Source organism: Centropristis striata, chromosome 3, assembly GCF_030273125.1.
Source record: "Centropristis striata isolate RG_2023a ecotype Rhode Island chromosome 3, C.striata_1.0, whole genome shotgun sequence".
NCBI classification, from domain to species: Eukaryota; Metazoa; Chordata; class Actinopteri; order Perciformes; family Serranidae; genus Centropristis; species Centropristis striata.
This window is the reverse complement of record NC_081519.1, coordinates 19,249,108-19,277,047: the sequence shown is the minus strand read 5'-3', so window position 1 is coordinate 19,277,047 and position 27,940 is coordinate 19,249,108. Positions and strand designations below refer to the sequence as shown.

General features: G+C 39.5%; 1 protein-coding gene across 1 annotated transcript in view; it reads right to left on the bottom strand.

Moving 5' to 3' along the window:
* Positions 1 to 398: 398 nt before the first annotated feature.
* LOC131968892 (caM kinase-like vesicle-associated protein) overlaps positions 399 to 27,940 on the bottom strand; it is a 48,640-nt gene continuing 21,098 nt past the window's right edge. The window contains exons 2-11 of the mRNA XM_059329945.1: positions 15,010 to 15,117; positions 13,349 to 13,480; positions 9,981 to 10,055; positions 9,190 to 9,328; positions 7,880 to 8,000; positions 7,690 to 7,765; positions 7,435 to 7,571; positions 7,172 to 7,250; positions 5,584 to 5,671; positions 399 to 5,432 (exon numbers count right to left, since the gene is read on the bottom strand). Coding sequence (XP_059185928.1) covers positions 5,061 to 5,432; positions 5,584 to 5,671; positions 7,172 to 7,250; positions 7,435 to 7,571; positions 7,690 to 7,765; positions 7,880 to 8,000; positions 9,190 to 9,328; positions 9,981 to 10,055; positions 13,349 to 13,480; positions 15,010 to 15,104 — 1,314 coding nt within the window. The 5' untranslated portion in view covers positions 15,105 to 15,117 and the 3' untranslated portion in view covers positions 399 to 5,060. The remainder of the gene's footprint in view (positions 5,433 to 5,583; positions 5,672 to 7,171; positions 7,251 to 7,434; positions 7,572 to 7,689; positions 7,766 to 7,879; positions 8,001 to 9,189; positions 9,329 to 9,980; positions 10,056 to 13,348; positions 13,481 to 15,009; positions 15,118 to 27,940) is intronic.

Below are 27,940 nucleotides of genomic sequence, written 5' to 3'. Positions count from 1 at the left end.
ATACTATTGTACTATGGGCATGAAAAAGAGGAAAACCTCCCAAGAGGAAGCCTTTTGAAACCCCAGAGGGCCCGGAGAGAGAGCTCTCTGCATTATTATTCCAACGAGATGCAATTCGAGTATCCTTGAAAAGTGTCACCAAATGGCACTGCTGGGATTTTTCGAACACGAGTTCACACCCCACCAGGATGGCTGCTAAGCTTGTGCTAATTGAGAGCGTGTTACACAGATGCTCTGCTGCGGGTTAGGGGGAAAGCAGAGTGTGATGACGCAGGCTCTTTCCCACATTTTCTCGAAATAATCCTGCAGATCTTCAATCGACCCACTATTTTTTTTAATAACGCTATGCACCCTCTGTCCGCAAACCAGAAATGATGAGGATTGCAGGTGAATAAACAGATGATTTAGAATTTTATTACCATCAAAGTCATTAACTCAGTCAAGGAGTACGGTACAGAGCTCACAAATGCAAGACAGGACCTACAGGTGACCACTGGTCCTGGCAAACATCACATCTACAAATACACCTGTAAGTGCATACCAAAATGAACAGACATGGAATACTAAATACAGTGAAGAAATGTATTGGAAAAAAGCATTGCTTTAAACTGTGTAACAGTGTTCAAACAGTATTTATTTGCCATCTAAACAAAGAGAACGGACGACATGAAAGAATCTATTCACATAAAAATATCTGATATTTTTCTGTTTAAGCCTCTCGTTGAAATATTTATCTTAAACAACATAAGAAGTGATATAGCGGTATAATCTGAATGACTGGCCTGTCCACCAATCAGCACAAATCAAAAGGAGATTACATGTATAAATAAAATACTCTGCAACAACAAAGTCAAACTTCTTCAGATTATAAATGTGATCAGCTTTGTCGAAATCCCCTTTTTTAAAATCTGAAATGCACATTTTCATATAAATTCACAGGTGTTCACAGTTGACAACAGATTGGAGTCAGACAAAGTGACCTTGGGAGCCATAACATTATTATATCATCCACTGCATGGAGTCACTGGAGTGCCATTAAAAAATGTTAAAAAGAGAATCAATCTGTAAAAAAGACTAATTAGAAAATAAATGGGGAAATAGAAATAAAGACAGAAAGAAAGAAAGAAAGAAAGAAAGAAAGAAAGAAAGAAAGAAAGAAAGAAAGAAAGAATAATATATAAATGTGGCTAAAACAAAAGGGAAAATAAATGTTATTTGGAAAAAAAATAAGGAAAAATAAAGGGTTTAAAAAAATATAAAATAAAATGAATAAAATATATGCAGGAAAAATAGAATATTTTTGCAATAAATAAATACTTTTTAAATTACATAAATAATTATATACAGAAATAAACACATTTGATTTTTATATTATATTTTCCTTATTTATTTACTTATTTATTTCTCTCTCTCTATATATATACCCACCGAACAATTTACTTGTTCTTTATTAAATTTCTCTTCATATTTCCACTTATTTATTCCTTGTTTTATTTCCACATTCATTTTCTCATTCTCTTACAGATTTTTTTCTTTTTTAGGGCACTCTTGTGACTCCACATTAATGTGGCTGCTGTCTTTATGTGACCAGCGAATGAAAACCTGTGGTTCGGTGTGTGTGTGTGTGTGTGTGTGTGTGTGCGTGTGTGTGTGTGTGTGTGTGTGGACTCACAAGCCAGAAGGGCAAATCTGGTCCTATTTACCCTCCCCACACACATACACACACTTATGTAACAGCAGCCATGTGTTAGTTAAGTGGCCCTGATGGGCCTGACAGCTGGCGAGGACTATAGACTTGTACTTACAGGTACTTACAGGACTTTATCGAAAGGACACCAGGAATCACAGTTTCTGCAGCCATTCGAATATTGCTCAATTTCCTCTAAAGTGATTACAGAAAACTCCTTCTGTAACTCATTATTAATGCTCCAGGGGACCAGTGACGGGATAGGGAGGATTGTTATGGTAACACCTTATAATAACCATCATAAATTAATGGTAAATGGATAGCTAATTAAACTTCAGTTAATAGATAGTTTACTGTTAACAATGAAATTATTATTAATAAAGTTAACTATTAACACTTTATTAACAATTTATTGCTGCACACTTTATATTTTATGTCATATATAAAGTATTTGTTAATGATGACCAAATTATTTGTAATTAATAATTTACAAATCCTTAATATAACATGAAAATGTGTTAATGTGTGCAACAATAAATTAAAATCTTTCCATATCGAATCTACTGTAAAATTACTTATTATCATTTTATGGTTTATTAACAGTAAATTAACTCTAACAAAAGTTTATTTAACTATTAGCAATATAATTATTCATGTTGGTTATTATAAAGTGTTACCATTGTTATTACTGTTTATCAAGTATTAGGAGAAAAATCTATGGCATTAACACATGATCAAAAGAGTTGAAGAACAAAAAAAAGAAAGCAAAAAGAGGTATGGTAATAAAAAAAAATATAAATAATAAGTAATAAGTTCATAAATGTCAAATATGTGCTTCATACATTGTTTATAGTACAATACAGGTCAGCAAAGCTGAGTTGGTTACCACAAAGTTAAAATGATGCCCTTGAAAGCCGCGTGTGGTCAGTTAATGCACATTATTGTTTTACAGTTACAACCAAATATTAAGACATATGTGGCATTTTGAGTCCATATCCTAACACAGAGGAAGGACATGATGAAACCGAAGTAGATACAAGTTAACTAAGAGCTAGCCAATTAAAAAAAAGCCATGTGATGATAAAAGATGTCATGACGTTTCTAAAAAAGAAAAGCTACAAATTAATTTGGATGCATAGAACTGCTATGTAATGAAGACTGTTTTTTTTGTTTTTGTTTTTTTCATATAACGCACATTGACAGCAGGGGAGCTAAATTAAGAGTGGAAACAGACAGCATAATGTATAGTGTGCTTTTGAAAAGAACATTAGCCTCAGCATGGCTTGTGGCAGGAGGCGAGGGTGCTGCGGCCTGTGATAAGACGGCGTTTGGCGGTATGGTGGCTGTAAATGTCAAATGAACAGCAAAAAGTGAGGATGCATGCTGTTTTGGCTACTTCTACAAAGGTCTCTATGTACAGAATCTTTACACTTACAGCTATGAGGTTCTTTCCTGAGCAGGAAGTTAGGAAAGGAACAGAGTGTATATGTGTGTGTGTGCTTATGTGTGAAGCTGCCTAGTTTAAAACACAATACTGGGCATAATAACTCCCAGTCTGTGGCAGGCCCTTTTAACGTTTAGTCAGCCGCCATAATAATCATTTTAGATTTTAACAACTGCTTCTTCCCTAGTTTGAAAAAGCCAACATGTCCACAAAGATATTTTGACTCTCGCAGTCCAAAGACATGCAGCTTTGGTTAAATTGGTGAGTCTAAATTGCCCGTAGGAATGAATGAGAGCGAGTGGAGACCTGTCCAGGGTGTACCCAGCCTCTAACCCAATATCAGCTGGTATTGGCTCTAGACCCTTGTGACCCAAGTTCAGGTAGTCGGTTAAGGATAAGGAATGAATGAATGAATTATATTTACAATTATTTAATAAATAGTCAGAATAGAGTGTCTCTTAGCCATTACTGGTGCTCTGATCAGGGTTTTTGGGGCCCATCACTGATTGCTGACCCATTTAGTCTGCTAGTCATTGTCTGGGGCATGTATGTGCTGTATGGCTCATTTAAGCCTCAAAGATTTCAGTCACAAAGAGTTGCACAGAAATATTTTTTCAAATTTAAGTTATTGTGAGAAAAAAATGGCCTCACGCCAATAACCCAGTTAAAGACTTCTCAATTAGCACAATTAGCAAATAACACGTTTACAAGAGAAAGTACAGTTAGAGGACCCACCAGCATTGTTTCAGGGAGTATTAGGGATGTAGTGGTACCTCTGACAATAACGGTAGTAGAGAAAACCGTGTGCAACTGTTCAGCATGTGTGGCTGATGCCTCGGGGTATACCTAAAGATAAGCAGCCTGTGAAGGATGCACGATTTGAGCATATGATTAAAGTACTTGAACCATACTATCATCTCCCCCCAACTTCATTTCAGTAACACAGGAACTGTAGAACTTGATGAATAGACATGGCAGGGAAATGCCAATATGTGTCAGTTATGTTCCTAATGTTCTTAGCCAAGGCGGACAATAGTTAACTTTCTTTGCATACTGAGATCTGTAGCGCCCCGCTTTATGCCAAAAACTTTCCGCATTGAACTGAAAGCGGTTGCACCAAAACTGTAATATGAAGCGGACGGTGAAAGGGTTCACCACTACTTATTATTTATGATCCATTTTTCATCGTATGGAAATTCAATTGTAGATATAATCATTATTGTTACGAGTGAAAAGGGAATTACTGCCATGTTGAAATAGTTTTACAGATATGGCCTACTGATAAAATGTTAAAAGAGCTCGCCACCCTCAGTCACCAATCTCAGCATGATTTTATGTACAATAACTGCTTAGTGTAGACGAGAACAGATAAGAGAGATAACCATATGTGATCTTCTTCAAGTGTGAGGACCAGCACTTACTGAGTATCACGGTACAAGGTCAAAATATCCGAAGCAAAACTTTTCTACTGATTCTAAGAACAAATACTGTAATCGCAAGACTGGCAGAGAGAAGTTTCCCAAGTTGGCTCATTAAAAAGGAATCAAAGCCGTTTTTCAGCACAATTATGTCTTCACATATTCTCTTATCACTAAGAGAAGAATCAGAAAGAAGACTTTTGCTGTGAGCCGCAGCTTGACAGCAGATCTGTTTTCACCCCCAAAACTCAAGTGTGCGGAGATAGACGTGGTTTTTATATAAGCTGACATAAAACACCGGAGGGTCAGTGAAAAAAGACACAATACGTGTTAGAAAGAAATCGACGCAGCACTCAGGAAAGGTAGCACACAGCCTCCATGAGATGATACTAATGCTGCAAGTGAGAGAGAAGCAGAGTCAGTGTCACCATGCTAGCAGCTAATGTACAGTGTGCAGGAGTTGGTTGGGACTGCAGAGGTCACACAGGGACGGGTGGGGGTGGGGTGGCTTCTAACCCTGCTCGTCCCCGGCCTCAGTGGCTGCGTGGAGAGCAGCCGAAGCTTCTCCGTTACAACGAGATGCGGGCTCGGCATCCTGCGGCGCCGGGCTTGGTTGCTGTGGCTCCCCGGCTGAGACGACCGCCCCGGCTGCTGCCTCCGGCGCCGGTTGGCTTATCTCCGATCCAGCAGGGAGCTCTGTGACGGCAGCGGGCGCTCCTTCGGGTGTTGCAGTAGATGTAGGAGCAGAGGGGTCGGTGGCGGCCTGGGGAGCTTCTGCTGCGGCGTCTGCTGCCGGGGCGCCGGCCGCTGGGCTGGTTGCCTTCGAGTCACTGTGCTCAGGTGCTCGCAGTCTCTTCATGATGGTGGTGACCCGGACGGCTTTCTGTAGGAGGAGGGAGAACAAACTGAACATAGACTCACGTCGGACTGCCATTGCTGTTATAAAACACTGCACTCCTAAACTTTCCTCTTCAAGGACCACATAACTACCTTGTGAAGAAGACCCCTCTGGAAGAGAGAACAAAAGGGCTTACCTTCCATTTAGCTCGGGCAAAGTTCTTCTCTATTTGTGCACAAACATTTTCCTTGATGTTCTTATCTGAAGCTGCACCGCCGGAGATCCTGTTGTAGAAAATGGGAAAAGCACAACTTCACAACAGAGCTTTTTGCTTCCCCTATCTTTGGATGCCACGGGCTGCTGCACACAGTATTACTCAATTTGTTGTTCATTTTATTGACTGGCAAACTTTTGTAGCAACTGTTTAACCTTTCAGGATTATTGTAATTATTTTTCAGCTTGAGCCTTTTTCTCCTAGTTTTTGTCCCTGTGACAATCGATTTGTGTTCCTAAAATGTATAATTAGCTGAAAATGCCTCAGTCAGTGGTTGAAGAAAGTGATTCATCTATGCCTTTTCAACACCGTAATGCTCAGTTAGTGTCTTCAAACAGTAGCAATAAAGGAACTACCAACATAATACACAACAAGGTGTCTAAAAATGTTTTTTGTTTTTTTGTTTTTTTTCCACACTGGAATGCCACAGAGGCCGTTATTGTGGTTACACTAGGACCACTTACGAAGAAAAGGGTCATCTCAGGCTTCACTGATGAGGTAAATTCTAACATCACACACTGAACATCACAATAACAAGATCAACAGGTCAATGTGCATAATGTTTAGTTTCTTATATATATATATGAGTTAAATAAGCTATAATCAATACCAGCACCACCCCACAGGAAGAGCGCCAGATTTTGAAGCCTAACTTTGGAATAACTTCTGGGTCCGTATATCTTGAAATCACTCGTTCCAGTATCACAATTTGATCTCTTTGGTCAAGTTAGCAGAATGCTAAACCGTAAGTAGTCTGCAGAAGCCTCTTGTGCTCTCTTGCTCTGTGTGCCCCAAAGATGTGGAAGATCCTTGTACTTTAATGCACCTACAGACAAGCAGACTGATACAGCTACAACTAGCTGGTGAATGTGTAGTGGAGCATTTAGCTGTACAGAAACAGATATTTCCCTCAGGAGTTGGTAGACACCAAAAACTGAGCTAAAAGAAGGGGAACAGTGGACTTACATTCATCAGACAGCCAGAAACACAGCTCATTATAAATTATATGATAGCCCGGGAACCAGATTAATCTATGTTTTATTTGCTCTGGCAGATGCATCTGGTCTGACAATGTGTGGAGCATGAGTGTATATTTGTCATTAGTCAACCTGCTGGTGGCACTAAAGTCAACGAAATGTGTTGTCTGGGAACCATGAATCTCTGTGTTAAATCTTTTGCAAAACTATCTGATATTTGTTTCAGATATGCAAATGCAGACATTGCTATCTCTAGAGCCACACTTCTAATGTGGCAGGCAGCTTTGGTTTATTGTTGTGTAAAGCATCAGTACTGTTGCTGTGGTATGTTGCAGCCTAACAATGCTGAGCACTCACTGAGAGCACCCATTCGCCTTTTAAAGTGAACTAAGAAGTTTCTCACTGTGATTTTAAGAGACACATCAAACAAGAAAGAGTCTGCCCTTTTGTAGCTGTTGTGATCACATGAATAGTCTGATCACACTGCTGCGGTTTAAATGGTCTGCACAATATATCAAAGCTCTGCCTCCTACCATTCATGGTTTATAGCCTCCTGGGCTGTCAGTCTCTGGTCTTGATCCACCTCCATCAGACGAGCAACCAGACTCTTAGCTGTCAGTGAAAAATCACACAGAAGAAATTCAACAAAAAAGGGATTGTTCTCCTGATGGACATAAATCTGACACATTTGGCCACTCTGCGGGTAAGAAAAAGAGAAACTCTTTTGAGTTTGAAATGTTTACCCAGAAAGCTGTCATTGTGTTCCTTCACAGCTTTAACTTTATTTTAAAAGTACCTGAATCTGAGATTTCATCCCAGTATGGAGAGTCAAACTCATAGTCGCCTGCCAGGATCTTTCGGAACAGGTTCTTGTCATGGTTCTCATAATCATCGTCATCGGTTTCATCGTAGAAAGGAGGGTTGCCTGACAGCCTGAGGTAGCAAACATAAAAAAGAGCAGGGCTTATTATTTTTTACCCAAATCAACAAAGTCTGAAACCACTGAGTGGCTTTATATAAACTCTTCTTCTTCTTTTATGTCACAACTTACAGTATGTACATGATGACACCTGTTGCCCAACAGTCCACAGGCCTGCCATATCGCTGTCTGCCAACCACCTCTGGAGCTGCACACAAGAACAAAAACATCATTACATTTCTGAGTTTCAAAGCCACAACAGGCTGCCACATCACATTTTCCACAATGTCTTATTTGCTACTTAATGAACTGATATCCTCACCCAGGTACTCTGGTGTCCCACAGGGGTCTTTGATTAGTCCGTTCTCCAGCTTGGCAAGATGGAAGTCGCTGATGACTATTTTCGAGTGCTTCAGGCGATTGTAGTAAACCAAGTTCTCCAACTGAAAAATAGTTATCACAATGACAACACTTGATGTAATATTCATGATTAATTTCTTTTGTTGTTATAGTTCATCATCTAGAGAACTTTTAGAAGGTTAAATTTCAGTCAGGAGAACATTTTCTGAAAATTATAATAAGCAGACTGAAAACATCTAAAAGTTTAATTATCCAGTGGAGAATAAGAGAAATCAAACCAAATTAGAGCCAGTCAGTTTCATTTTGTCAGTGTATTGGTGGTGGAGGAGGTGGAGGACTACAAATACCTCGGAGTGGTGATTGGCAATAGACTGGACTGGAAATCTAACACAGAGGCTATGCACAAGAAGGGGCTGAACAGACTCTATTTCCTGAGGAAGCTGAGATCCTTCAATGTGTGCAGCAAGATGTTGGAGATCTTTTACCAGTCTGTTGTTGCCAGTGCCATTTTCTTTGCTGCTGTGTGTTGGGGCAGCAGCATCAGAGCCAGCGACACCAACAGACTTGATAAAATTATCAAGAAGGCTGGCTCTGTACTTGGTCTCAGGCTGGAGACTTTTGAGACCATGGTGGAGAGGAGAACACTGAACAAACTGCTGTCCATCATGGAAAATGATCAGCACCCTCTCCATCACACAGTAGAAAGACAGCGGAGCACCTTCTCTCACAGGCTGCTCCAGCTCCGCTGTCAAAGGGATAGTTATAAAAAATCTTTCCTGCCACATGCCATCACACTGTACAATAACAAATAGTCTGGTTCATTACATACCGTCATTATGCATGTTATGTGTTTTTTATGCACACTGTTCATTGCACCTTATTTGTTTCATGGCACCAACATTTTTATACTGCATATTCATATTTATTATGCACTGGAATTCTACTAATAATAAATATGTTACCGTATATTATAGGTTGGCATGCAAGAGATTGTGACAATCATGGCCAATCATATCCACTACTTTTCATCACCTTTAAACAGCTGATACAAAGACAACCGCAAAGAACAGTCATCTACTGTAGCTGTCTATTATAACTGTATATAACTGATTCCACTGGATCTCCTCAGTACTTTCTTGTGGTAAAGTGGATAAAAAGTGAAATCCTTTACATGGGTTACAGTTTTATTTCTTGGTGAGCTGCCTCCACAGTCATGGCACCTTGTTTACTTCTGCCTACAAGAAGTGAATCTGCACTTTTGTAGCATGTTACCTTGAGGTTTCTGTGAACGATGTGCAGAGAGTGAAGGTAGGCGACAGCCTCCAACACCTGGCGCACCACGTTGCTGGTGTCCCGCTCTGAGTAGTAGCCTTGATCCAGGATCCAGTCGAACACCTCTCTGCCTGTTGCACTGTGGTAAAAGAAGGTAGTTATTAGTATGATTTTCTCTCAGCATTGGAAGATTCACACCATTGCAATGTTATCCGTCAAAATCAAACTTGGAACCTTTCTGCCATCCCCCATGTTTCCCTGTTTCCATCTGCTCCCTACTATTCAGGGGGAAAAAAGATCTGGTAATTATTACCTCGAATTGTAATTTTACGTTGTATATTCATTGTGAAATGTTAATTACACTGTTCCAAGAATAACATTTTTTTGACAAGATTACACAACACCCACCTATTTAAGGGAAATGGTTTTAATCATTTCCCCACAGATGTTTCTTTGGTGTTTGATCATTTTCCTTCCAAGTAGAATTCCTAAACCCACAAATCAAGTATCCTCAAAGGAGGAGACGAGTATCATGCATTTAGTATATCCATGGAAATGCATCAAATTCCTCAAGAACACATGCTGATGAGAATGGAGCAGCTAGCAAGCAATCATATCTGAATACCAAATGAGTGGAGTTCAGAGCCGTTCTCATATCTACAGGGCCTCAGGCTACAACAGCTCATTCCCCACGAGTGTATAATCAACACATATAGAGTTGAGCGGGCCCAAGCTACTGTAAAGACGAGCAGAGAACCTTTTCCCCTCGCTCATCAGACATCTGAACTCACAGTTCAAGGAAGAGGAAGTACTCTTTTTTGGTCTCGAAGACATCCACCAGCTGGAGAATATTGGGATGCTTCACCCTGAGGAGATTTGTCACAAAGCACAAGACAGAGAGAGAGAGAGAGAGAGAGAGAGAGAGAGAGAGAGAGAGAGAGAGATGTTAGGAGTTGGGTGATGGTGTTTGCATCAGTCATTCTGTCATTTGAAGGAATCATGTAAAGACCTGCTGTAATCCACATGAATATCACACCACAGTCATCACAGAGACACAGCAAGAGTGCATGATGACTCTTGCTGACTCCACCTGTATCTAATCTGATGTATCCATGTGGCTATGACAACCAAGCAGCAGCATGGTGCTGACCAGCTGAAATAAAGGTACAATATTTGAGATTACAGAGTTGTTCCTACCTGTCAATCACCCAGTTACTATACAAAATGTTCTACTGCTTTCAGTATTGTTCTCACCATTTCTTAAATTGAGCTTAATGTGGACAAAAGGGTTCAAAAGGACCAAAGCTCTGTCTAAAATCGATTCCTCATTCATACAAGACTCAATAGGTTACTCAATGAATGTACTGAGATTTGAGACATTTATGCATCATTATCATTTTGTTTGAGCACTGACAGGTGCAGTGTTACATAACTGTAATTTACATGTCCGTTAAAACAGGAGCCAAGACAAAGTAGTAAAAAGTAGCACGTTATTTCAAATAAAACTGTACAAAGTGAAAGTAGTTCAGCAGATTACAATGTGCAGATGCCCAGAATGGATGTGCTTGTAATTAGGGCCACGGGGCAATCGCAGTGCTCAGGGCGTGCGGTTTGACTGGGATCGGTGTGTTATTATTTTCTCTACGGAATATGAATTTTTTTCCGACTTCCATTGCGAAAAACTGCCCAAAATTTTGCATTGAAGTGAATGGGACTGCCGAAAAAAATCGAGTAGGCTTGTGTATTGGTGTATTAATCCACGTTTCGATAGGTCATATAGTTTTTTATCAATCCCTGTTCAATGACCATGATCATTTTTGGAGAAATTCTGAGATTATAATGGGTGTGTATTGCATGGAATGTTCGTGTCACAGTGTGTGACATCATCGCTGAGTGTAGAGGGAGAAAAAAAATTGTCAAAAAATAAATTTGAAAACTGTGCTCCAGGCCGCAAATTCCTCTCTATAGAAATAATTTATACATAGAAACGTAGGAAAATTTGTCTTCTCACTCACAATCCTCTGGTAAAGCTGTCAGAGTTATAGTTTGGGTGTAGGACGCACAGATGCACCACCAACACGCACCAACAGCCCCATTGACTCCCATATTAAAAACGCAGGAAGATTTCTGTAGAAAACCATATTTAACAGTTTTTCAGATCGCTCTTACAAAGCTATTTCTTCATTTTTCTTCACAAAAAACATATGTTGCTGTTCAGGAAGAACTCAGGACACTCAAAGTGAAGTCGGATCAATGATAGGTATTATGGTTTTGCCAAAAATGCTTTCTGTTCGAGGCCAGATATTCCAGTCTGTCCACCTCTATCTGCTGTCACTGTTCCGGTACATTCTACAGCGGCAGTTAATTCTGTTGATTGCTCTGCTCTGATTGGTCAACCCCAAAGCCTTTGATCCTTTGATGTGATTACAGTTACAGATACACGCACGCACACACACACACACACAAACACAAATAACTTTATGTGATTTTAGTCATACACACACATACACACACACACACACGTGCGCATAAGCGCGCACACTCCTCCAGATACACATGCTTCACACACGCACACACAGACACACACACACACACACTTATCATGAGAAAATGAGCTTTGTTATCTCGAGATTAAGAAATAATTAATTATTTTCAGCTCATTCTCTGCGCCTGAAATCCATTTACTTTCGGCCAATTTGACCCAAACTTTCTAAGTAATAACTGAAAATGGTTTGTGCTGTTGTGATAAGTTCATTATTCATATAATAATTATTATTATCTCATATAGTATATGAGGTGTAAAGAGCGATAACATCCCCATAGGGAGGTGATCAGCATAGACGGAGACTGCTGTTAATGTCCCACATTAAAATGAAAGTGAAACCTAAGTAACAAATTACTTATTTTAACACAAACTAAGATCATTATTGTTTATACGTTATTCTACATTTTGTTTAAAACTGCGAAAGCTTCATATGAATAGAAGATAACAGTCATCCGAACCTTCTAGTAGGTATAGCAGGTCCCTTGTAACCCATATCTGTCAGGCTGATAATGCTTATTAAACCAGGTGATAACACTGAAAATAGTTAGGGGACTAGAGTCATTTTTGCAAACCGTGTGAGTGCGCTGCATGTATTGGCCAACACTGTTTTCCTTTTTCAGTACTTCCATAGGATTGGTCTGTTAATTAACTGTGAAGTATTGCCAGCAGAAAAAAAATCTAACACACTCTCTGCCAGACATATTTTAAGATGCATATAAAAATACTCTGCTTGGAAAATGTGTTTTTTTTCCACACCAAAAAAAGTTAAATTGCCTCATTAAAAATTCTTCAAATTACATCTACTCCTTCTCCATCATTAAAAACCTCCAGAATCTATGAATATCTATGAATCAAATTGAGGTTAAAGTTAAACTCATGGAAACTTTCCCCTTCAGCAGATTAATGTGAAAACAGCCTTTCTAAAGTTTCTAAGTCATAACAATAAAAAATGTATGATGATTAATACTTGAATAAACACCTCTTTTCTTTTCTAATGTCGATATTCAAGTATTTCATATTCAAGACTGCATTTGATGTTTTGCCAGCAATTATCCTTAGCCTTTGACAATGTCATCATATTTGATTATTCACTCCAACCCCCCACTGATGATTAGACCATAAAAAAGCAGACGCAGTGCACATCTCTGTTATCGAGGTGTCTGAGGGGTAATTTTCAGAGGAAGATGAGTTCATGTTTTGAAAGGCTTCTAATAAAGAAGTCACACTTTCATATTCATCTTGCTTCACTGCTTCACTTGCTGTCAGCGACAAATTGTCTGATAAGGCCTGGGTTATGCTAATTTGGGTTTTTACCTGAAAGTTAGATAATCACAGAGAAGTTGAGATAAACAAGGTTCTTAGAAACACAGCTCACTGTGTGTGATCACTCAGCAAAATGAGGCTCGCTTGACTTTTCTTATTAAAGCAGGCACCAAGATTTGTTTTCTCTTTTTAAAAATTGTTGTTGTCTGTGAAATGGTATTTGAGAAGAAGAAACAGGGAAAGCAGAAAAAACAAAACAAGAAGTTGACAGTCTCATCACAAAACTAACCATGCACTATTTAACACAGATATCTTGACTCCAGAGAACATTAATCACAATGAATAACTTACATCTTTAAGATGAGGATCTCATTTTTTGCTGCCTTGCGGACTTTCCTTCCATCTTTTTTCAGGAACTTTTTACATGTATACATTTTCATTGTAGTTTTGTCCTTGGCCCTGAAAATCTCGCAGAACTCCTCCCTGAAAAAAAGCATTTTATGGCATTTGAGGATTATGTGCAGGGATATTAAGATGGATCAAAAAAAGAAGAAGACAATAAAGCATAAAGCATCAATTCCAGGGTTCACGCCAGCGCAGACTTTCAGAAACTGGATAGACAGCTTTGATAGTTTCTGTATTAAAGACATGTTTTTTGGACAATGCTCATTCATTTACGACAAAATTTGTGCTGGGCCACGCTCTTTCTCCTTTCTTTGTTACTTATTTCCAAAATGGAAAACATTACATTTTTTCTGAAAACATTTGAGGCCAGAAATATGCAATGCAGTAACACAGCCATGACTCATATTTGATCAGCACCACCTACAGTCTGACAGTTTGACCACAGCACTCACTGACATGATTGACAGCTCAGATGTTATTTTCATTTAGGGTCAGTGGATTCTTGTAAATCCCATTAGGAGCAGTAAGAGGAGACATAGGAACATAGGTTCTCACAGAATTTGAACTGTTCCACCTGCTGGCAGGTTAAGAAGGTGGTTGTGTTTTGTTAAAAAGCAGGAGTTTCCTTATGATTATGCTGCAAAGATACTTCTCTAATGTTTGGGCAAAAAACTTCCTGGTTAGGTGTTATAACATATCATTTATAAAGTTAAATAAATGCAAGTAAATGCTTGAAGTTAAACAGTTACAAGGACATCATGAGTACTGGAAGTGACACAATTAGGTTGTTAATGTAAAGACTTAACACACATTGTGTGTTAACATTGTCAACTTTTGACATAAGAGTCCTGGGTTTGTTTGACCCATCCATTCTTTATACACTGTTTCCTTTGCTCCCCCCTTTACTTTCACACGCCATAAAGCCACTTGACATTGCTTATAATTACAAATGCCTTTATTGAGCGCTGTTGAACAGCATGTTAATGAAACTGCCCCTTAAATGGGCACCTCCTGGCCCTATTAGCAGGCAGAACAGACCCTCAACTTGCCCATACCTATGGGCTGATAACAGTGATAATGCCCATTCAGTGGTCTGATAAAATCTGAATCAGGTGGAGCTGGATATGTGTGCCAAATTTCAAGCCAATCAGGCTTATAGTGTGAGGAGCATGGCCAAACATCACAGTTTTGTGCTAATTACAGCACCAACATTAGGTCCGTTAGGGTCATATTTCTAGGGAAGCAGTTGCACACAATTAATTGAAAATTGAAAAGCATTCAAAATGTCATATGACTAACATGTACCATCTCACAGGATTGTATTTAAGGCTTTAAGTTATGCATAAGGACATGGTTTGAGTGACAGCTGGCTGTCCTCAAAGTTGCTCACTGGTCAGCCAGCCCCTTTTTTGGATTAATCGGGAGGTAGGAAGAGTCAGGCACTGCCAAGATGGTGTCAACCAGAGCCACCCACTTTTAGCTTTAGTTTGACTTTTCAGAAACATTCTGGTCACGTCATGGAGACGATGTCCATGTTTTATACAGCCTGTGGCTCGAACCCCTAATAATGCATAATTCAAAAGTCAAGAAGTTGCTGAGATACTTACGATTTAACAATCTGACCCAGATCATATTTATCTGTCACGTCTGAAGGATTGTTATAATCCTTCTTCTCCCCGATTGTTAAACAGCCAAATGGCATGGCCGCTCCTGACCTGTGGTGAGAGAGACCGGAAGAGACACAGAAGAGGGAGAGAACAAAATGAATATAAACACTTCCATCAATCTATCAGGATGTTATGTACCGGCGTCCCACCTAGCTGATGATTTCTCTCCAATTTGGAGTCACACTGTGCCATAATATTACACTGGATGATGACTGGGCAGAAAACATGGCCCTCCCTCAGAAATAAAGGATGACTCCAGTAATGCTGAGAAAGCCTTTCAGAAGTGAGAGCTAAAGAGCCACCAGAGGCAGTATCAATGCAGTGGATTGTTTCACTTACTGTATCTGAGCCTTTCATGATCCTGCATTAATAAAGGGCAAAGCCATGGAGGGATCTGCTGCACAAGCTTTATGCTAATATATAACATATATCAGTAATAAAACAGTGAAGGAAATGTTTTGCTCAGTCTTGCTTCTCTGTGGAATGAAAGTTGCAAACCATAGGGGTCAGGGTGCAGAAGAGGAGCAGCAACTAATGTGGCCTGAGAACCCGGCAATGCAACGGCAGCAACAAGTGAAGCATTTCCAATCAAGAACAGGCCAGCAATTACCGGCACGGCACCCCAGGAATCTGAGAGGATTTAAAATACTCTGCGAGCTCTGCAGCAACACTTGAACACCTAATTGCAGTGCAGCCTCCCTGTGCCTCTCGCTCTCAAATAGCATGGAGTGAAATTTGAGACCAGCTTTTGCCACTTTTAAACAGAGATTTAAAGGTTTTATGGTCAGCTTAGTTGGGTTTTTTGTGTGTGTGTTTCAATGGAAGAGAAGTGGTTCTTTCTTTTTATATCCCTGCACTGTTGAGGCAGGTGCAGGGACACCTAAATATGTAGTTAATTAGCAGTTTTTGAAGTGTTCAACAATAAAATATTCATGCTCTCCTTGATTTAAGACAATAGGAGTGTTCATGTATGAAAACCTAAAATCCCCATACTGTTTTTGAGGTCAACTAATAATAGAGCAAGACTGAATGTATTGATATATGATTGCTGATATTGGCCTATCCACCCATATCAGCATGTATCATGATATTGAGTATATTTATCCAAAGCAAAGCATGGCCTGGATGTGTCTGTAACACTGGTACAAGAGCTTATTTAAAATCTTCCGTGTTGGTATTAGAGCTAATGGTGGTTTGGTGGGCGGTGGTGGTAGTGCTGGAGTGGGTGTGGATGAGGGGCCCAATTTGGAAAATCTTGTCCCCCTGTCCATAATGTTGGGGAGTCATGGTGCTTCATGTAATGCATTTGTCCGTTGCTATTGTGTAGCTTAGCTATTTTCCAAATCATGTCCAATTTTCGGTCGTGAGTTATGTTTAAGCTTCTTAAGTAATGGGGTTACACAACTAAGTGCTATAGCAAAATCAGTAAAAAAAAGTCCCTTTGAGACAGAAAGTTTTGTGTATGAACACACATTTCATTATTATTATATGTACTGATATGTGTGTAAATGTTTGTCCAGTTATAATAAAACCACAAAATGATAATGCATATGTTCTTGAAGTCTGATGAGGACACCAAAGGCACTTTATAGTGATGTCTGTCAGTGTAATGACCCTGCTAAGTTACTTCATCCTTTTTCTCTTGAAGACTAAAAAGCTCAGATATTACTTAAATATTGCTTGATCACCCCTGCAGATTCTACTGTTGCACTTACCCACTTTCTTTCTCCACACTTCTTACTGAGGATAGAATCAATCAAGCGGTCTGGATTGACCGGATGAAGCAGAGAAAGAGTGAGAAGGCAGCTGAACTAAGTAACTGCTTCCAGGTAACAAAGAAACAGGACATAACCACCTAGCAAATGGTTGTTTTTATACTTTGGCTTTTGGCAGAGCCAGGCTAGCCGTTTCCCTGTTTCAAGTCTGTGCGCGGATATTAGACTGGAATTGATCTTGTCATCTAGCTTTTTGCCAGAAGTAGATAGCATATTTTCTGTAACTACTTCCCTTTCGAAGTAGCTTCCCCAAGAGTGATATGGGAACCACAAAAAAGCACAAAATCCTGTCCATCATATTTTTTTTAGCATTTGTCTACATCAATGTATTTCAAATGTATCAGGCTCTACTATATACATGATATCTTTTTTATGAAGAGATTTAAGTCTGATCTTAAATGCTGTAGAACTGAAGAAATGATCACACATAGTTGCCAATAGGTTTTGGAGATAATCCTGGCATGGTATGTGTACTTTGAAATTTTAGTGTCAATATACTGTATAATTTGGCATGATATTACAAGTGGAGTACATTTTTTTGGAAATACATTTAAGAGACCATTTTAATAGAGAAACTGGAGTGACTGTTTTGGCCAAATCTGTGATTAAATGCCTAACAAATGAAGGCAGTAAATCCAATAATGCTATAAAACAGCACTAAAGAAAGATCTATCTTGGTACAAATGGCTAAATCTTTACATCTCCCTTAACAAGAGTATTGTACAGTAATATGGGCCAACTCTGGACATCATCATTATTACAAAATCAGCTTGCAATAGCTGGCTGCTGAATTTGAGCAAATTGTTTTGAAAGGAAATAGCTTGCAAACAAAAAAAAAGAGAGTGAAATAGCAAAGCAAATTGAATCAGTTACAACTAGCAAGTGTGTGATTAAATGTTCTTCAGGTTCAAATCCCTGGACAGATTTTCAATGTGGAAATCTGGAAATGTGGAAGGAACAGTTGTTGCCTCTCTCAACAACTACCACTGATGTGTCCTTGAACAAGGCACGAAACCAGTAATGCTGCTCAGCGCCGTTCAGTACAACACTGCAGCTGCACTGACGAGTTCTGATCTGCAGTGAATATTCTGTATGTGAAGCTGCTTGAAGGTAAAGCAGGGCATCATTTAAAAAACAAGGGTGCAGCAAAATTCCTCCATATGAATAAGGGGGGGGGATTATTTCCAAGGCACACAACATCCATCTGCAGCAACAGTCTGGGAGATGGATGTCCACATGTAAATGAGAGCAGACAGCATAAGAAGTATAGCGTTATGTGTACAGCACTCTGTTCACTGTAGCTCCACAAACCGACGTGTAATCCAATCTAAATTAACGAGGCTCAGCACCTAGACGTCTCAAAGTACCAAGAGAGAGCTGTGCTCTCTGTGAACTTCCCTTTCACATCTGAATCTGTGTTGTGTAGTCAGTGTGAGTGGCTGACCTTTCCTGGCTGCCTATGTATACCTCTCTATACATGCCTCTCTGTGGTAAAGGCTTTGGATATGCTGCAAAGAAGAATCGAGAGTTCTGCAGGGCCAGTGGCTTAAACTGAGGTTTTCTGAGTAAATCTGGTAGAAGCAAGGTATTAGGAAACATGTCAGGAAAAATCTATATTACCCTCGAAAACATTTATATTCTGCAAGTAGCTGTAACAGTCCACAAGAGAGTCATTGCATTGTGGAGAGGGGAAATAGACTGGAGGAAAAGAAAGTGAAAGAGCAATTCTGATGATGATGAAGTCTTATAAATCTAATGAAGAAATCCAGCTGATAAACAGAGCCTTTGTGGTAAAGCTTTTTGAGCCCACTTGGCATAGACCTTTATTTTATGGGTTCATGATGAACTCGCTACATAAAAGGCAATCCATAGAGACACAAAAAAGGTCAAAATATCTGCCAGCCACCCCGATACAAAAAGTGTGACTTAAGGCATTTCCTTATACGAACTTCAGTAAATAACTGGACTGGACATTGTCCGGAATTGCCCTTTCACCTTAGTAGCAGACGACAGGAGACTCTTAGTGTAATAAACACATTCTCACCAAGTGGCATGGCTGACTTGAAAAGTGAAGCCAATGTGGAAATCCCTTAAACCTGCATTCTTTATAATGGCCAGCAGGGGGCGACTCCACTGGCTGCAAAAAATCTGTAAGAAAATGAGCCTACTTCTCACTTGATTTATTGCCTCACTAAATATTTTCCTGAGTTTATATTCTCAATAGCTACTTTCAAGTCTTCTTCATTACATCATGATGTCCATTTTGTAAATTATGGTACCATTTAGAGTAAAATAGAGGATAAAGCAGGGTATGCTTTACAGGTCACGATTAATGTGCACTGTGTGTTTTTGTCGTAGAAATGGGTCCACAAACCAACAGGTGACGTCACAGTGACTAAATCCATTTTTAAACAATAGTGCTCACTTACTAGAAACACTCATGGTCTTGTAGCCAGTCTCTTGCCAGACCTTTATTTCATTTTTTTATTAATTTGATTGAACGATCTTGATTATCCTGATTCTTGTTGTCTCTCAAGTGAAAACATTTTTATTGGGAGCTTTGTGTAAATTACCCTTCTTCTTCACCCTTTGTGTTCTTCTGGTTTCACACCAGTCCCATGATAGAAACATCAACCACGCACCAACTTACTTGCTGTGAGATGTAGGCATTACACAGATTTTATTCTCGGGAGATGACAAGGTAAAGTCTGTTTAATGTCCTGTCCAATTGATTCAGACATTTGCATTCTTACATTAAGCTCCTCCGGGTAATATCTAGATAAGTTCAGGGTTGCAGTGCATGTGTGGAAATGGATGCAGAATTTGTGAAGCATTTCAAGTGGAAAGAGCAGGATGCTGGCTGTATCATATAACAGAGGCTGCATAATGGGCCTATTTGCACCGACCACCATCAGCAACATTCAAGCATTATCACCCTCTATTCTGATTGTTATCTGCCCTTCGAGCGCACCAATCAATGCCTCGCTATGCTTTACGGCCCAGTGTGTGACCTGGGTCTGCCTGCTGGGGCCAGCTTGGGCCACTGTGTTATATCACCACTGATTTTCTGCAGATGCAGTGAAGATTTACAGGACAGAAGATAGATAGTGATAAAGCTCTTTGGCTTATTAGGTGAATGTGGCTCCTTGTCCAGCCAGGCGAGCCAATGGGCAAATGAGGTTTTCCTTGTGCCTGTTGAAATAGATGAGAAACTCTTGTAGCGCTTGTGTCTGGGTGAAGCTCAGGATTAGGCTAAATGCAGCGCTTATGTGCACTGTGTCAAGACTTTTTAACGCAGCAGTAAGGGGGATTATTTTACCTGCTGCTATGGTATAACATTGGGCTACGACTCTGGGAAATGGCTGGTATCTGTTTGGTATGGTAAGCCATTTCAAATGTGAGTGAGGCACTAATCCCACCATGAAATGTCTCAGAGACGGAGAAGTGGTTTCTTGTTTTTGAAATCTTTCACTGACTGTTTAGATTTCGAGTCTCTGTCCTTTCCCCATCTCTCCCTCCCCCTCCCCCATGCTCCCCCTCCAGCTCAGCAGCCACTAAATGAGGATGCACAGTGCAGACCCCATGCATCACACTTGTGCTGACTGTAGGCCATTACAGATTTACTGAAGTGAACCTAAGCAGTGCTGAGCCTCAACATTCCTATACAAACTATATTTTACACGGACAACATTTACCAATAAAAGGATCAAATAAAACATGCCGTATCAATTGTACATCGTTTTGATGGATGATCAGATCTTACAACATGTTTCTTTTACCTTGGGTACCATACACTGCAAACAGATCAACTGTCTCATTTGTTTGCCAAATACGTTTTGGAGGAAACTTAATAGCTGCCTGGGTTGTGATAGATGGCAACATGGTTTCCAATCCATAATGTGTGAAATTCTTACACTGCACAAAATGTACATAAAGCTTAACACTATGTCAGAGAGATGGACGGACACACATAGGAAGCAATTCAATGGTTCAAATGATATCTAAATAAAACTTAAAAAATCATACAAACTGCAAACTATGCAAACGAACGGAACCTAAAGTGTTGCCCTCCATGCTATAAGTATCGCCGTTAGCCATTCGACCACTGTTTTTTCCATATAGCAATAGAAACTACAAAAGAAAAATATATACAATTTGCATTTTTAAATAGTTTTGAAGATAAATTGCTTTATATTGCCCAACCCTTATCATATAACATTGTAAAATGCGATTAATATGTGAAATTGAACTACTTGGTTAGGTTTAGAATAAAATATCATGGCAATAGTCTGCCTCGGGATGGGGTTTGGGTGGATAGATGGTTCAAACACACACATGACCCAGGAGATCGATGTTCATGTCCTTTGTGAAATCTGAAGTAAGCTCTGATTTATTTTAACTGACAATGTATTCTACTTAACTTACGTCACATTACATTACGTAACAAACATACTTGTTGCAAACCATACATTTTCCTAAACCTAAGCAGATAGTTTTGACACCTCAATATAACTAAACTGAAAGGGAAACCTAACAGAACTGGGACCATTTCTGAACATTGGCTGTACGTACACCTTCTGGTCTAGAGATGTGCTACTGAAGCATCATGAGACATTTTCTTTATTTTCTGAGCCCACTACATGGCGCGGTTTGAAAGCACACTCAATTACCTTTGCTTGAGCCTTTTTCTTTAAACCAAGAGCGCCATCTAGTGGGTTCAGAAAATTAGGAAATTATTCATGAGGCTTCATTGACTTATTACTATCTACTGGTAGGTAATGTTTGCTAAGACACCGTGACAAACATGTGCTCAAGTACAAACATTTCTTTCATCATATTGGTTGTTACCACAAATGCATTTTTTGGGGGGAGACTGGGTTTCAGAATTACTCTTAATGGTTTTTGTCCACAGAACTCATCCAATTCAATTCAAAAGTGCACAAATCAATAGTTTTATATTAACAATGGATCATGAATGTGTAGCCTGAAATGTATCACTTGTAGTGGCAAACTCACAGAGAATTATTATCACCCAAGTCTGGAGTTTCCCTTTAGCTCTACGAAGTGCTTTAATATCTTTCAGCTCGTTGTGGTTTTATGGCCCCCAGCTTCACTGTTCGCTGTTGAGAGGGAAAAAAGTTTTGATAAACCCACCGTATATTTGAAGTGAGCATTTTCTCACAGTACTGTTATGTGTTGATTCCCCTGAGTACACTCCACTCTTGAGTGTTTTGAACAAACTAATAATTTTGTTTTGACAAGGCTCAGCTCAGCCATCTAAAATACCATCTCTCCCTCTCTCTGTCGCTCAGTTTTTCCGTCTGATCATGAGGATTGGTTGGAGCCTCAGACCCACAAGGACAGACTCCCCAGCTATTAGGAAATAAACATCCTTGACATTCATTTTCTTTCATCCCTGCTGATCTCCTGGAATTGCCCAAGAGACTGTGATAGCACTTTGCCTTCAGCTGAAAGGAGGAGATAAGGTCAACACAGATGGGCATGGCGACAATTCTGTAAGTCCTAACAGAGATCAGTGAAGAAAGATGCTCAAATGGTTGCCTCCCGCTATCTCTTCCTGTGAAAAGTTGCAAGGGAATGGCACAAGGAAACTATACTTATTAAAGTGGAAGCAAACATAAGGACTGGAGGATGATAGAAAATGAGAAAACAAGTTATTTTCGGACTTCTGCACATCAGCTCTGTCTAAACTTAAAAGCCTTTACCCTGGGCAATGCTTAAAAGGAACCTAGGGTCAAGTAATAGAGCTTTTAAATAATACATGGGTTATAGTTACACTTCAAGTTTTAGCAAGGTTTCAATCTCACTAGGATGTTTAATGTAACAGCTTCAATCGGGCTCTGCAAACTGATTAAGATTCTAACTGTGATTGGACGAATGCCAGTATGTTCAGAAGGCTTCCACCTGTGTTTAGCTGTGTTTAAATCATTTTCAGTTCCAGGCAGACTGGTAATGACAGATTCTGGTTTTTCATAACATGTTTGTTGTACAAGATTTCAGCTTATTGGAGAAGAATGAAACCTTATCATTGTCGCTGTCTTTGCTTGTAGCATCTCCTCCATATTTATTAATAATGATGTCAAGCACATGTCATGAATGGAGTAAGAGGTGAACCACACTTGACACTGGGGGGTCAGAGTGAGCAAGGTCAGAGAAATGATTTGAATAACAATTCAGACACAAATGTTTACATGCATGGTGTAAATCTCATCTGACACAACATGATTTTATGTGATATGTGTGGAAGCCCATTTCCACCAACATGAAGAGAAAAGTGTTTTGCAAGTCATTATAGTGAGAAAACTTTCTCTAAAAAATGACTCAGTGTCTCAAAATAATGACTTAATATCTCTTAATAACTTTTTCTTTTTAAATAGTGGCTTAGTCTTTGACCTAATATCTCAATATGGTAAATATTCTTATAGCAATGATAGAATGCAAGCTAGTGTATATGACTTGCTGATGTTTGCCAAAGTCAAAATATTGAGAAGATTTCTCATTAGTCTGAGAAACAAAGTAATAATCTTCAGATTTAAAAAAAAAAACACATTATTTTTGAGAAACTATCTCAAAATAAAAATAAATGATGTCATTTTGAGATTAAGTTAGATTTTTTTTTACAAATCATTATTTTGACAAAATTTCTCATTTTGAAATACCAATTAATTATTTCGAGACAAGTCATTATTGTGAGTTGATTATTCATTACTCCAAGATACTAAGTCATTATTATGAGAACATTCCTCATTATAACAACTTCCAGGGTCTTATCACCACAAGACAAATTGTTCTTCTTTTTCGTTTGTTTGACAGATTTAATGGCGTCCGTGGGCTTCCATAGATATGTGACATATCCGATGTGACAAAAAAAATAAATAAATTGCAGTAGGTGTGAACGTGGGATTCTGAGGACAGGATTTTAAAGACACCATAAATGTTGAAATCATTTTCACATCAAGTGTTAACTCATAACACATCAAAGAAGTGCCAGGTGTGAAGGGTGTGTGGGTGTAGAGATGCCACAGTCCAAAATAAGTCATTTAAATAACATGAAGGCAGCCCAACAGTGATGCTTAACAAACACCACCATATATTTAATTTAGATAAATGCAAAATGTAGTTTTGCACTTGTAGCTATTGTACTCCGTGTGGTACAACAACAGGCAAATATGAATGTGCTAATGATTGTTATTGCTTTCAATACACCAACAGCAAAATCCCATTAACGTCAAAGCTGTCCAGCTCGGAGTGAACTTTTATGGATAAAGGGCTGAACAGAGGGCCAGGAGAATCCATTAGTGCTGAGATTTACTCTATGAACGGTACACTCAAGGTGGAATATTGATGTTGATATGATACAATAAATCTAAATCTGTCGGTACATGACCCTGGCGGTGCCTGCAACAACGCTGCACTGTCCCCTGAATATTTCTATATAATCAAAAGAAATGAGCACCAAAGAAGACCAAATCTTTGTCCTTATTATGTATATTATTTTCACACGTACGGTATGAACTGCATTAAATCAGTAGCGCTTCAATGTATTCATGGAACCACTTCTCAGAAAGCCACTGGGGAAGGAGAAACAACATTCTGCAGCATCACCACACTGCCTCATTACTGAAACGCGCGAGAATTATGTCTTTTTACGTTTCACTTTAAGGGGAAATGGTTTCTTGGAAAATCTGACATAAAAGTTTGCATGCACTGTCTCGGAGGGTTTTACCGCACTAATTAAAGTTGCATTGCAGCAACAGTGGTTTGCTGTTTCAACCTTTGCAGGGCAAGCAGAGTAGCAAGCGTGGAGCTGAGGGGTCTATAACGAGGGGAGACAACAGCAGTAAGGACAGAAAGTTGCATCAATCAGCAGCATGCAGAATATGAATGGTGGCAAAGGTTTTTAAAAGTGGGCGCACACACAATTGAATTAATTATTCATGGCTGACAGTCTCCTTTTCCACAGTGTGTCTCACTGGGGCCTGCGGTTCGTGTCTTTTCTTGTATCGAGGAATTGCTGTGTCCCGGGGCGCTTGCTTTAACAGTGTGCTAGCAGCAGAAGCATGGCAGCTCTGGCAGTGCTGTAATAAATACCAGCCTCCTCTCCTCAGCCCTCTCCTAATCCCAGTTCAGTGCGTTGCACTGCTTGTCGGTGTCAGTGTCAGCCTCGCACATGGTGAACCTCTCAAGAATCCATTACATCTTTCATTTGCTTGTCAGATATCACGCAGGATTGGAGCCTTTGCAATCTACCTACTTTTTGTTTTTGAGGACTTTTTCAAGGCTAGGGACCCTAATCATTCAGCCGCCTTTAGAAAACAATCAAAATCACACTCAGTGCTGTCATTCATTCAAATCAAGGCTCTGTATCTGACTCATATTGCTGCATTCTTCACTGAATGAGAAAACACTGCAGTGGCTTCTTCAGCAGCAGAGTGAGCTTGAGAAAACCCTCACTCTTCACTTCGCCTCCTTCCCACTTCCATCCTGTTTTCCTGTACCATCACTCTCTCACAGTCACACTTAGAGCCCCTCTATGGCGACTCACTCGTGACAACAACACCACAGGCCTAACCTTGCTCTTCACAATCACAAGGAAGATTACAGCCCCTTCTTACAACAGCTTCTAAAGGGGGAGGTGAGACCGCAGGATCTTGTCACACATACTGTACAGTCTCAGTTCCTTGAGTTGATATCTCGCCTGCCCTTCCAGGACTGGCAGACTGGCCTTTCTGCACCTGCTGCCCACCCATACCATTATTTTCTGCTCCAGAGGGGAGACACAAAAAAGCACAGACTTAATTAGGCAGGGCAGAACACAGGAAGTTTTGTTATCAGCTATACTCATGTGATTACAAAGCCAGTGAACAGCTGCTCAGAGCCTGTGTGCATTACAACCTGAGGAAGCATTGTCTCAGAACTGACTAGCAGGGCAGCAACATGCCGTGGCTGCTTTTTGTGTCTTCTGGCAAAAATGACAGAATCAGTACCCACGAAGAACTGACTAAAAGTGACTTAAAAATTTGGAACACAATTGTCCAACTATGGCTGCAGCCATCTTTAGTGTCATCTTTCATCTTATCACAACCAATAGCATTCATCTTACAGTTGGTTGGTTGTAAACACCAAAGACCTACAGAGCAGTACGCCAGCAGAACAACTGTTTGCTCCATTTTGTCTGTTTAACCTGCAAGTCATGAAGACATTGTGACTATGCTATGATGTGGTTTTGTAATCAATTATTTAACAAATTCAAGCAAGTGGATAAGCTGACGCTGCTTCTATGGAGTGCTTGAATGGTAATTGTGGGCTTGCCAGGGGGGGAGGTTTCATTTCCTGCATTTAAAATTTGCTATATGGAGATTTTTGGCATATAATTTAAATTATTTTGTTCATGACTTGTGCTAATTTACAAATACGCTTCAAAAAATAAGTAAGCCTATGTAAATCAACAAATTAGCAGGGCAACCCAAAGAGCAAAGACCTTTAACAATAAGGCTTACCCTTACTCGCAATGTTAATGTTCTCATTTGAGGGAACTTTCAGGTAATTTACGTATTTGAGTCCTCACATTAAGGCATTAACAGCTGTGTTTCCATCAACACATTTTTATCCACATTTTGAAGATTGACATGAAAAGGACTTGGGAATAAACGTATTCGTAAAATAGTTAATGCGCTAAACGGGAGATGGAAAAGATCTTTCCAAATAAGTTTTGACGTAGCGAACATTTAACTTCCACTTTGTTTGGTTTCCACTCTGACATGAAAGAACAATTATAAGTTGCCCAATTAAATCTTATTCTGTAAGACACATTTTCTTTTATGGGTGGCCAAAGTTGTCCGATTAACAACTTCTTTTTATTATTTTTTCTCTCTTGCTCAATGTCTTCTTCGAATGTTTACTGATGAATTAGCCTACAGTAATACATTACACTGCCATCTTATGACAAAAGTATGTAGGCCCATGTAACTTTGTTTATTTGATCTAACAAGTTAATGGAAACGTGCCTCATATTCTTTAATGCAACATTTTAAAATTTTGCCTCGAAATTTGATTTAAATGGAAAGACGGCTATTGTGGTAAACTAGCAGGCAGCTAAAAATACCGATCATCCAGCAGCTAACATTAGCTTAGCTGGTAAGTGTACACAGTTCCCAGCCTCAGCTAAGCATACACCCTCCCTATAAACAAAACTGAATGTACACGTTCCTCTGGCGGACATTGGTAAGCCAGCTAGGATACAGCATGTGAATATGTTTGAAATCACCAGTAGTTGTTTAGCTTAAGGAGAGATAGCACAATTAACTTGAATGTTTCACTCCAGGTTTACAGGCTAAGTTTACAATGCATTCAATTGTTGGAATCACAAAATAACATGCAACTGCAATCTAATGCAAGTCATTTTCTTTACAAGACAGTGAAACTTGGATTGATTGTAACAGTTTCAGTAACTTGAGCTAACAGCTAACAAATGGCTTACAAGCAATGAAATTGATTTAATACCTCAGCAGAAGCAGGACAAAAAAACAATGAGACAACTGAATCCTGCTGAGCTGCTGAATTGTATGTTTCGAATTACAGTCCACCCACGACTGCATGGACACTGTTGACCTCCAATATGGCTGCCTAAGGGTGCTTCAGTGTGACCTGGACAGCCTTTATATACTGTGTAATACACTTCAGGTAAGATGGCTCATAAGTACTTTCCCTATGGAGAGAGTGTGTGAGAACAAATGCCGGCTTGTTTTGATAAAACAGCTACAGACAATCCATCCTGAGGGAGTGTGTGAGTGCATGGACATGAGCGCATGCCTGGGTGCACACATGCATGCGTGCATTACAGTGTGAATCTATATACACACTGTACTAAGAACATTTGTGTCCTTTCGTATTTGCAATGGATAGAGCCACTACTTCTAATTTTAGCCCAAGATATTCCTCTGCTGTCAAAACTCCTGTACCTTTATGTCATTTTTAGTTGGATGCAGAAGAGTGTTGGTACGTGCATCGTGAACTGCAACATAAGGTGGTGAGAGAAATGTTTTGAATGCCCTTATTACAGAAACAGTTCAAAT